Raw genomic sequence first — 12,225 nt, forward strand, 5'->3', positions numbered from 1 at the left:
CCCGAGCCAGGAGGAATGCGGGAGCATGGCTCACCCGAAGCCTTCCCGGTAAATAAGAGCAGGCATCTGTGAGTCCTATGGTGCACTGCCCTTTCAACTATCATAAGTATAGCTTTGTGGTTAGAGCATCAGACTGCCAGGGTAGGACACTGCACTCCATCATTTACTGGGTCTGTGACCTCGAACAAGTCAATTAGCCTCTTTATTCCTGTTTTCTCATCTGTCAAGTAAGAATCACACAACCACCTACCTCCTAGCATGGCTGTGAGGATTAAGACAGACGATTCACGGCAACGGCCCAGCATACAATAAGATCACAATAATGTAAGCCATTATGAGGTCTCTGCCATAAAACACCAGTCCTCAAGTGCCCTCCCCAAACCACGTGGCTGCATCCCAAGACAACTAGAGAAGGGTCCAAAGAATAAAGCCTTTATTTTCCCTTCTTCTCTGCTGAAGTCAGAACTGGACACAGAGTCTGCTGTAAGCCCAGTGCTGCCGGGAGCCCTGGAAGGACAAGGGCAGCCCAGTAAAATATGTGACGTGTCCCAAGACCCCACACTATGGGCTAGAAATGCTTCCTTCAAAGTTACAGGATTTCTAGTTTCTTGCCACTGCCACGGCTGCCAGCCACTGCCTTTGGCAAGGAGGTGGGTGACTCAAGTGTGAGCTATAGGACTTGGCAAGAGGACACCAAACCAAAAGGCCTCCAGGCAGGAAGCTCCAAAAAGGGCCCCCTGCAGAAAGAGTTTGTCTAGGGGCAGCCCTCAAGATGGAGATGGCATTCCGCTGTCACTGGCAAATTCAGGAAGAATAGTGAATATTTCAAAGGTCCAATAGCACTTACCATTCTGCTTCAGAACTTTGAAAAACTTTTTTTGGGGGGCCAGGCTAAAGATATGACCACACTCTTAAAATCACTGCAGTGCGTTCACTATATGACATAAAGAATGCCCCCCGCAGCCCTACAAAGTTCAATATCAAATTAAATTGCAAAGAATTTCACGTCTATCTTGAAACAAAATGTATTACATTTGGATGCAATGAAATTTTCTTTCCCAAACTTAAAATTACCTCACTTTACCAAAGATATAAATAAACCTCCCAACGTCCATCTATGAGGAAATAATTACATTATTATGTTAATTACATAAGTGAGTGTGTGCTGTGCTGTATAGGGTGATCAACTTGACCTGATTTGCCTAGAATGTCCTGGTTTTAGCACCAAAAGTCCTACGTCCTCGAAAACCCCTCCGTCCTTGGCAAACCAGGAAGACTGGTCCCCCTAACGCTGCAAGAAAACTGATGTGTGTTTTGTGAAGGGGAAAACAGAAGAGACAGTCAAAATGCAGAAGTACTCAATGCGAAGTTTGTTTGCAGCAATAACTCCCAGTTCCTTTTCATTGTAAAAAAGAAAAAAAAAACACACACACACCACACTTGCCTCTCCCTTCCCCCTTTCTTTTTACTCTCCCAAAACAGAGTTAGGAAAAGGCATTTTCCTCCTCTTGCATGATGGAGATGTCAGCACAGGACTGACTGTTGAGGTGGTAACCGTCATCGCCAGCAAGCTCCTGCCCCCAGCTCCAGTGGGACAGGAAACGTCACCTTCTTTCATGTACACGTGAAACTTACGTGATGTTACAAATCAACGTTACCTCACTTTAAAAAATAACAAAATAAAACTCAAAAAAACAAACAAAAACCAAAATAATAAAACAAACAAAGAAACAAGACAACTAGTGATTCAGGTTATCAACAGCAAGAATGTGTCCTCAAACTAAAAATCCAAGAACCCTTGCAAAAATAAGCTCCACCTTGCAAATAGGGTGTTAAACAGATGAGAGGGAATTAACAAGTGACTGCTTTACAAACAGCTGAGTGGAGACCTAGGCACTCTTCTACAAACTCTAAGGCCCGGATTCAAAGCAGGTGGCTCCCTACCCATAATGGTGAAGCAAAGCTCCTGCAATAGGAGTTTAAGCAAAGGGTTTTTAAGCCTCTGGTGAGGTTAAGAACCAGCTTCTAAGAATTTAGTTTCAAACTGACAGGTAGGACTATATAAGGCAAGAAAGACCACACACTTCCTGGACCTAAAGCCTCACAGAAACCATCACTGTTCACCACTCCACCCCACCCAGTCTACCTCCTCACCCAACCTCCCTCCGGTTTTGCCCCAAGATAGGCTGGCAATTTTTAGATGCTCTTGAATCTTAGAACTCCTTAGTTTCCCTTTATGCATCAGTAAATGGAACCAAATGAAGGTTATACAACTCTTTCTTTCCCCCCACAGTAATACTAGTTTGTTGGGGGAAGGGTTGGGATGTATTCAGAAACACTTTGAAAGAGAAACGATCTTTGAAAGTCCTACTCTGATAAGTCCTGAAGAATAACTTCCTTTCTTTCTAAGACCAAGTACACTTTTCACTAGTGTTGATCTGATTTAGGAGAGGATGCCTTCTTGTCAGCCTTTCAGCACATCCAATGACAAGATGGAGGGAGGTGTCTTAACCCCTAGAAGAAAGCACAGGAACCTGGAAGGCAGGAGCCAGGAGTGCATCTCTACCCTACAAGTCAAAAGCTGGGTCCTTGAGGAAGACATGCTTCCCTTCTCTATACCTCAGTTTCTTCATTTAAAAAATCAAGGATCTGGGTGAAGATCATCTTTGGCATTCCTTCCAGCTCTAAAATTCTATGTGAAATTCTTTTGTGTATGTGAAAATGACAACGCCTATTAGAAGCATTTTTTTGTACTTTGAAGATGAAGATTTAGGCATTAACAGAGAAATATAGTAACTTGCACTGGCAAAGATAACAAGACCAAGGCAGACTAAACTTGGAAGATTTAAAACAAGCAAATGTCTAACAGTTGTCAAGTATGTGACCAAAAGGTTGAGGGGAAGCCTAAACTAGTATCAACTTACAAGCACTCTTCAATGCTCTGGAACCAATGCGAACAAGTAGATTCATCACGATTACCAGCTGCTCCCCCTGCTAAATTTAACGATAATGTGAATTTTAATTCACTGATCCCTCCCCCACACAAAAAAGAAAATTTTAAAAGCCTGAAAATACTTATGGAAAGCAAAGCAAAACTTTGAATCTAAAGGCAGGAGAAAAATTATCATGGTGACTGACTGCATTTAAGTCGCAGGAAGTTCTGGCTGGATACTGAGGACAGCGAGGCACGAGGCGCAACCCACTGGATAAGTATGAGATGTTTAACACCAAGGACTGGCATGTTTGACCGTGTGGGTCAAAGTCAAGACTGCCTTGCCGCCTACCAGGACCGCAACACAATGTTCATTTCACTATCCATGAATAAATGGCAGAAGAAAAAAAAAGCAAGCTGTTTCCTTTTTTCGTAGGACGAGCTGCAGAGTTTTGTCATGCAACTTGGTTGGGCGCCTGTGAGTGTCAATGCCCTCAGAGCAGCGGAGTCCGCAAAGGTAGGGTGTTTCCATTCCACAGACCTGCAGTGAGGACTGTCAACCGAGCCAGCAAATACCCACACCTCTCCGAGCAAAGGACTCCAGAGCTCCCTGTGTGGTAGCCCACCGTCTGCGAGTGGAGCCCCGGGCCGGACTTCACTCCTCTTGGGAGAGCCGCGCCAGGGGCCCCCGTCGCGCACCACGCACACACAGCCTCTGGGCTACTAAAGAGGAAGTCAGGATGTCATGTCAAAAGGGTAAAGACAGCCCGACCACACGAGAGCCGCGGTATGGGCCGGTCTCCGGCTTGGCTGGGGGTCTCTTGGCTTGTCCCAGGCTGCCATCCCTTCTCCCTCTCCATCCACGGTCCTCCTCCCGGCGGCGCGGACCAGCCTCCCCTCGGCCCACCCGGGCTGGCGGAGCCCACGCTGCGCAGCGCCACAGGAGCCGGAGGAGCACCTCGAGCCTCCCCTCCCCCTGCCCAGCCCGGGCCCGCGGACAACGCACTGCCGCGCACCCCCGCACGCCAGCGGGAGCCCCGCCGCCCCTTCCCCAGCCCCCGGGGCGCCCCGGCCGCCGAGCCGAGCGCGCAGTTCCGACGGCCCAGGGCGGGGACCGAGCCGGGGAGAAGAGCTGCAGCCGCCGGCTTTCGGAGCAGCCGCCGGCCGCAGACACTCCTCCTCTTCGCCGCGAGTAAACAGCTCGCTGGCACGCTCCGCGCCGCGCCCCCATCCCCCCGCCGGGGCTCCGCGCCGCCCCGCGCCCGCGCGTCCCGCGCGCCGGCGCCGCCGCCCCCTACCTGGTCGGTGAGTTTGAGCACTGCCATTCTTCCGCTCCTTGGCGCGCACACACATACAGGTCCCCGGTCCGCAGATGTCACGCCAGGAGCCGGGGAAGCGGAAGGGACTGCCAGGGGAAAGGAAAAAAATCTGGCTCCCGAATTTGACAGCCCTCCCCCTGCTCCTCCTCCGCCGCCTCCTCCTCCTCCCGCCGAGAGGCTGACACTGGCTAGTAGGGTTTGCAGCCGAGCCCGCCCGCCTTTATACAGGAAGTACCGGCTGCTGCCAGCCGAGCCGCCACTGACATCACCGCGCGCTGCCTCGCTCGCCGCCTCGACGCCTGGGCCGACGCTGCCTCCTGCCGCCCGCAGCCGCGCCTCGCAGCCCGCGGCCTTCGGCGCCCGCCCTCGCGCGCCCCCGCCCCCGTCCCCGGCGCGCCGCCGTGGGGCCGCACTGCTGCCTGATTCCGCACCTGCACTCTGCGCAGGGGCGAGGGGGACCAGGGCCCGCGGCCGCCCCCGCTGCCCCCACCCAGGGCGTGCACGGTTAGAGGCCCCTCTCCCGGGGGGCTGATCGTGACCCCCCCACCCTCGCCCTGTCTCCCACAAACACAACCTGACGGGCAAGCCCTGTGGACACACCCCGAGGGGCAAGAAAGGCTGCACTCACACACAGCCAACTTTAACCCTGGAGATTGGATCACACGCCTTCCCCTAAACCTCTCCCCCTAATCCGGAATCAGACTGCCCAGCACGTCAATTTATCCCACCTGGGCCAGGGGCCACTATGCTGATGCTCTCTGTGTAATACGGGGAGGCCCCGACGCTAATTCTTGAGCGAGTGTTTGTCAAACATTTGGAGGTTGGGGACAAGGGCTCTGGCCCTTTCATCTTGTTCTCCAGCTACCTCCCTGCTGGACACGCGCAGAACCCCATCGTTAAATTCAAACACTGGGTTTTGATTTGGGGAGGAAGGAGGTGGAGCGGATTACCAGAGAAGAAAAGAGGTCTTAAATTACCGCATTAATTGGGCTTTTGAGGATTTCCACCGGTTCTGACTCATTCATTTCTACAAAATCCAGTTACCATGCTCTTCAACAGATAGAAGATCCAGCTGTCAAACAGCATGGGATACACACACAACGGTAATAGTCATAATCAGAGTAAAGTGTTAATACTTGTGGAATCTGAAGCAAACGCTTGTTCATTCAGCAACCATGTACTGAGTGCCGACTTTGTACCAGATACTGGCTAGGCACAGTATGTAAAGGGGAGCATAAACATCCAAGATACCTAGTCTTAGGAGGTCTCTGACATAAACAGTCATCACTAATGCATGTAATTACAGAATGAGATAAGGGATCACAGGGGGAAAAAAATACTTGTGAAGGAATCCATGACAGAGGACTCAGGCCAGACTGGTAGGTGAGGATGGAATTCCCTGAGAAAGTGACAAGAGTTGAGATTCTTCAGGAGAAAGGGTTAAGTGGGCAAGTGTATGGGGTGATGCTCCCAGGCAGCCCCACGTGCCCCTGGCATGCCATGGAACAAACCTACAGTTGAACGGCGAACCAAAACCACAGTATCTACCCTTCATTCACAAACCAAATGTGGACTCTTCCTCCCCACTTTCAGAGTCTCCCCAAAGAGTCTATGTGAGAAAGGAGAGGAGGGATGGTAGCTTTTGCTTAGTATCCTCCCATTTATTATCTAACCATGGGCTTGGGATTCAGTCACACAGGCAAGGGGAACCAAGAAAGCACTCTCCTGGCTTCCACTCCACTATCCTCAGTGACGCACAGAGACAAAAACAATTTCACTCCAAGGCCTCCCTCAAACACAAAATAGTTTGCTTTTGTTGCATCTACGAAGCAGTTCTTCAGTGCTATTGTTGGTATGTCTATTTATTAATATCATCCTGCATGGCTTTGTAAGTAACTGAACAGGACACTGACTTCTCTACCTAAATATAGCTGTCTTTCAGAAGAGTGATAAGATATGATTTGATTTGGCAGATGTACTCAAGATCCACTTTGCTTCATCGTGGGCATGCCTGGTTTGAAAGGAGGAGCAAGCAGTTCTCAACCCTTTCAGACCCATCATCCCCTTTTATAACTAGTATTTTTACACTCATTACTATGAAATGAAATTCATAGATAATATTACCTACCTATGCAAATTTTCCTCCAAATCAATATAATGTCCTAATTGTATAATAAAGGAAAAATAAAAGGGAAGCAATTTATAATTAATGTGTATTTCAATAAGTAAATGCTATAGCACAACTCTATCGGAAGACATAGTAAGATGCTTACACATGTATGTAGAACCATTGTGAATGAGAGAACTACAAATGCAATCCAATTTGAATGTTTTATTAGCAACTCACATATCAACATTGGTGTTGTCATTGGTGACATGATTTTGTGAAACGTTGAATAGTTCCTGGTCAAGTTCCAAACAAAATAAAGAGCGGAAGATTAAATTAAATTTATTGATATGGGTGCATTTACCAGAAAGTCTGGATTTAATGTGTGAGCTCATGAATTGAAAGTGACTCCAACAGTTTGCTTCATTGGTTAAAAAAACTCAGACTCAGTGGTGGTCTATATTTGATGAGATGGAGATGACAGAATGTCCCTGGTACAATGTAGAGAAAAAAATCCAAAGGTTTATGGAGACGGGAATGTTGGAGTGATTTTATCATTCATACTGTATACCCATCCCCAAACTACAAACCCCTACAGTAAGGCATTGAAAAATACATTAGTGGGACTTCCCTGGTGGTGCAGTGGCTAAGAATCCGCCAGCCAATACAGGGGACACAGGTTCGAGCCCTGGTCTGGGAAGATCCCACATGCCACGGAGTAACTAAGCCCATGCGCCACAACTGTTGAGCCTACACTCTAGAGCCCGCGAGCTACAATTACTGAGCCCGCGTGCCACAACTACTGAAGCCCGCGTGCCTAGAGCCTGTGCTCCGCAACAAGAGAAGCCACCGCAATGAGAAGCCCGTGCACCGCAACGAAGGGTAGCCGCCGCTCGCCGCAACTAGAGAAAGCCCGCGTGCAGCAATGAAGACCCAACGCAGCCAAAAATAAATAAATAAAAATTTTTTTTAAAAGAAAAATACATTAGTAAGGGGAGCACCAGAAAAGCTCTGTGGTAACTGGATATGACGGTGGGAGATGCTTCCATTGAGACGACTCCCTGATTTCTGCGAGAGTGGGATCCTGGGATGTCAAAGGCCAAGTGGCAGCACTTAACTGGCAGGGACCAGGCAGACACTTACTATACTGGGTAGCAGGGACAAAGTGGTACTCAAAGGTCTTGACCTACAGGGATATTTGGTAATGCCCTAGGTGGCCACAGGAATGAAATATATGGAGAGACTTCTGAAATATTCTTTGATCTCTTTAACAAGCAAAACTCTAGGTCTGCTGCCTGAAACCTGACTTGAGCCATGAAATGAAATCATTCTTCTCATCCAGTTTCCATACCTCAGCCAGTTCACAGACACAGAGACCTTGATTGAAAGGGTAGCTGGTCCCCTTGAAGAAGAATCTTGCAGCATTGCCATAAATATATACTACAAATCTTCATCCAAGCCTTCCCCAGGGGAACCTGATGCCATTTATTAGGGTGACCATACACTGGGAAAAAGGAAATACCCATATATTTCAAGGATTATTTGATACTGTTTCTGAATTAATGTTAATTCCTGAGGATCCAAAAATATCACTGGGTCCACCAATCAAAGTGCAGCCTTATGGTAGTCAGATGGTAAATGGAGTTTTCACCCAAGTATATATCATCATGGATCCAGTAGGTTTGCAGACCCACCCTGTGGTTATTGCCCTACTTCTTGAATATATAATTAGAATTGACATGCTCAATTACTGGCAGAATCACCACATTATTTCTCTGACCTACAAAGTGAAGGCTATTGTAGTAGGAAGGGCCAAGTGAAAGCCTCTGGAAATTTCCTCTTGCTACCAGGATAGAAAACCAAAAGCAATACCATATCCCTGGAGAGATATAGAAATTATGACCAACATAAAAGATGTGGATGATGCAAAAGTGGTGATACTATCACTTCCCACTTTTTTTTTTCATCATGTGCGTGTTTTTTTGTTTTATTTATTTATTTATTTATTTTTGGCTGTGTTGGGTCTTCGTTTCTGTGCGAGGGCTTTCTCTAGTTGCGGCAAGTGGGGGCCACTCTTCATCGCGGTGCGCTGGCCTCTCACTATCGCAGCCTCTCTTGTTGCGGAGCACAGGCTCCAGACGCGCAGGCTCAGTAGTTGTGGCACACGGGCTTAGTTGCTCCGCGGCATGTGGGATCTTCCCAGACCAGGGCTCGAACCCATGTCCCCTGCATTGGCAGGCAGATTCTCAACCACTGCGCCACCGGGGAAGCCCTCACTTCCCACTTTTAACGCACCTATTTGGCCTATCCAGAGGCAGGTGGATTTTAGAGAATAATTATGAATTGTTATGAACTTAATCAGATGGTAATGCCAGTTGCAACTGCAATTCTATATGTGCTATCTTCATCTATTCCAATTTGCACTAAAGCTGTTTTCTTTTATGTGGCGAGGCCAGCAGCATACCTTTATAGTCTTCTCTGTGGGATATAAACTCCTTTGCTCTCTGTCATAATCTAGTCTGAAGAGATCTCGATCACTATGTTAGATTCGTCAAGCTGATTGGACCTAATAAACAGGAAGTAACAAATACTTTAGACTTTTTTTTTTTTTTGGCCATGCATGCGACATGCAGGATCTCAGTGCCCCGTCCAGGAATGGAAACTGTGCCCCCTGCAGTGGCAGTGCAGAGTCTTAACCACTGGACTGCCAGGGAAGTCTTAAAATTCACCATCTTAGTGAAGTTTCTGGAGATCCAAGTGATCTGAAAGATATCAAGATATCCCTCCAAAATGAAAAACAAGTTGCTGCACCTTGTACCACCTACCACTAAAAATGAGACACAATACTTGTTGGGCCTCTTTGGATTTTGGAAGAAATATATACTGCATTTGAGTGTGGTGCTCTGACCCATCTACCCAGTAACTCATAAGGCTGGCATTTTTTATCAGGAGTAAAGAAAAAGAAGACTCTGTAGCAGGACCTTATGATCCAGAGGAATCCCATGATACTTGAAGTGTCTGTGGCAAATATATACATACACATCTGCCTCTGGCAAACTCTAATAGAAGATCCACAATGCAGCTTTCTTTAGTTTCACAGCAAAGCCATGCCCTCTTCTGCAGATAACAATTCTCCATTTGAGAAACTGTACCTAGCTTGCTACTGAATTTGAATGACTGGCCATGAGACATCAAGTGACTATGCAACCTCAGCTGCCCGTTATGAACTGGATGTTATCTGACCCATCAGCCCATAAGGTTGGGCATGCACAAGAGCAATCCCTCATCAAATGGAAGTGGTATGTAAGAGACAGCTTGAGCAGGTCCAGAAAGCACAAGTTGCCTTAGCCAGTGACTTAGATTCCTTTGATTCTTACTCCTGGTATATTGCCTCCTCATCTTCAATCAGTTAACTGGTTTACATACAGTCCTCCTCAATATACTGGCACAAGCTGGAAGTGGTCTGTTCTAGCATTACAACTCCCATGAGGAATGCCCCTGTTGGTAGTACTGAAGGGAAATTCTCTCAGCACAAAGAATGTCCTGCAGTGCATTGGGTGTCTACTTTGTCTGGATTGAGAGATGGCCAGAGGTATAGACCTACACTCATTCATGGGCAATAGCTGATGGTTTTCCTGAATGGTCAATAACTTGGAAAGAAAAGATTGGGAGATTGATGACAAGGAGGTCTAGGGAAGAGGTATGTGGATGCACTTCTCAGAGTGGGCACAAAGTGTGAGGATATTTGTGTACACCAAAGGGCATCCACTCAGAGAAGGCTTTCAAAATCAGGGGGATGACACATTTGATGGAGTTGGCCTCTTTTTCCACCTACTGCAGTGCTTGCACAAAGTAGCCATGGAGTCAGGAGCAAAGGATATGCATGGGCTCGAGAACATGGGCTTCCCCACTGTAAGGTTCATATCTACCAATATCAGAGATCACCCGTTGAGTTCCAATATGGCACTATTTCCAGGAGAAAATAGCCAGTCACCTAGTAACAGATTGATTGATTATACTGGACCCCTTCCATCATGGAAGGGACAGCTATTTGTCTTACTGGAATAAACACATATTTTGGATATGGATTTGCTTTCTATGCCCAGAATGTTTCTGATATTACCAACCATGAACTCATTATACCTCACTCACTGTTATGATATTCTACATATTACTTCTTTCCAGGGAACTCATTTCATAGCAAAAGAAATGCAGCAATGGACTCGTGCAAATGGAATTTGGCGGGGGGGGGGGGGGGGGCCACACTGCACAGCTTATGGGATCTTAGTTCCCTGACCAGAGATTGAACCTGGGTCCTCAGCAGTGAAAGTGCAGAGTCCTAACCACTGGACCACCAGGGAATTCCCTGGAATTTGCTAGTCTTATCATATGCCCCACCAGCCAGATGCTCCTGGAAGGATAATGGAATAGCCTACTGAGTTCTGGTGCCAGTTAGGAAATAACATGTTAAAAATTGAAGTTCCCTCATATAGGATGCAGTATATGCTTTGAGTCAGTGCCAATATATAGTACTGTTTCTTTCAAAATACACAGGTTCAAGAATCAAGGGGTGGGGAAAGTGGAAGTGGTTCCTCTCATCATTATACCCAATAATCCACTCACACAATTTCTGTTTCCAGTTCCTGTAACTTTGAGCCCTGCTGGTTTGGAGATTTTACTTCCCAGCAGAGGAATATTTCCACCAGGGATCACAACTATGGTTCCACTGAGGTTGAGGTTGAGATGGTACCTGGGCACTTTGGGGTCCTCATACTATAGAGAAAAAGCAGGTGAAGAAGGGGTTGCTGTCCTGGCTGGGGTGGTTGGTTCCAATTGCCAAGAGAAAATTGGCTTGCTGCTTCACAGTGGGGACGGGGAAGACTATGGGGACAAAAGGATTGCATTCTTGATTTTCTGTGATACCTCTTAGCACTTCCGTGTCCTATAGTAAAAGTTAATGGAAAGCTACTATAATTTTTTTAAAAAGAGTTTAAAAGTAGATTCAGACCCTTCAGGAATGAAGGTATGAGTCTTGCACACTTTTAGTTCTGGTAACTAAACTTTTCCCTTTGTTCCCCAGCCCAACTGATGATGCTGCTTCCCTCTTTGCTTTTTCAGTCCTCCAACACCTGTTTCAGCAATTCCCCATATTAAATTATTTCTGTGGTTTGTTTTCCCGACTAGATCCTGTCTGCTACAACAACAGAGGTACATCCCTGAAATAAGAAAAATCACTGAATATTAAAACCATATAAAACAAAACAAAAACATTATGTTTATATGTAAAATGGGTTAAGCTCTAGGCTAAGATAATTACAAACAGATTTTTTCACCTACATAAATATTCAGTGGGACATTTGAAATTCGACATTGCAGGACACCTAGTATCTCTGATCCCCACCCAATAAATCCTTGGAACTTCCCTACTCTTTGTGACAACCAAATACACTCCCTCAAATTTCAAAAATATTCCCTAAGAGGCAACCCTCAGATCTACTGTACTGCAGTGATCACTACCTATGATTTTAATAAATCCACCCAACTTACTATGTCACATTTCAGCGTGGTTGTTTTCTTTTTTTTTTTTTTTTTTTTTTTTAAACATCTTTATTGAAGTATAATTGCTTTACAATGGTGTGCTAGCTTCTACTTTACAACAAAGTGAATCAGTTACACATATACATATGTTGCCATATCTCTTCCCTCTTGCATCTCCCTCCCTCCCACCCTCCCTATCCCACCCCTCTAGGTGGTCACAAAGCACCGAGCTGATCTCCCTGTGCTATGCGGCTGCTTCCCACTAGTTATCTATTTTACATTTGGTAGTGTATATATGTCCATGACACTCTCTCACCCTGTCACATCTC

The 12,225-nt window shown here is 46.5% G+C and overlaps 1 protein-coding gene across 2 annotated transcripts in view; it reads right to left on the bottom strand.

The window, feature by feature from the left end:
- The window catches only part of ANKRD44 (ankyrin repeat domain 44), a 315,633-nt gene extending 311,261 nt beyond the window's left edge, over positions 1 to 4,372 (bottom strand). For both annotated transcript variants that reach the window (XM_061203690.1, XM_061203687.1), the window contains exon 1: positions 4,231 to 4,372. In XM_061203690.1, the coding sequence (XP_061059673.1) occupies positions 4,231 to 4,257 (27 nt within the window). In that variant the 5' untranslated portion in view covers positions 4,258 to 4,372. The remainder of the gene's footprint in view (positions 1 to 4,230) is intronic.
- Between the last annotated feature and the right edge of the window lie 7,853 nt (positions 4,373 to 12,225).

This window comes from Eubalaena glacialis, chromosome 1 (genome assembly GCF_028564815.1).
Source record: "Eubalaena glacialis isolate mEubGla1 chromosome 1, mEubGla1.1.hap2.+ XY, whole genome shotgun sequence".
NCBI lineage: Eukaryota > Metazoa > Chordata > Mammalia > Artiodactyla > Balaenidae > Eubalaena > Eubalaena glacialis.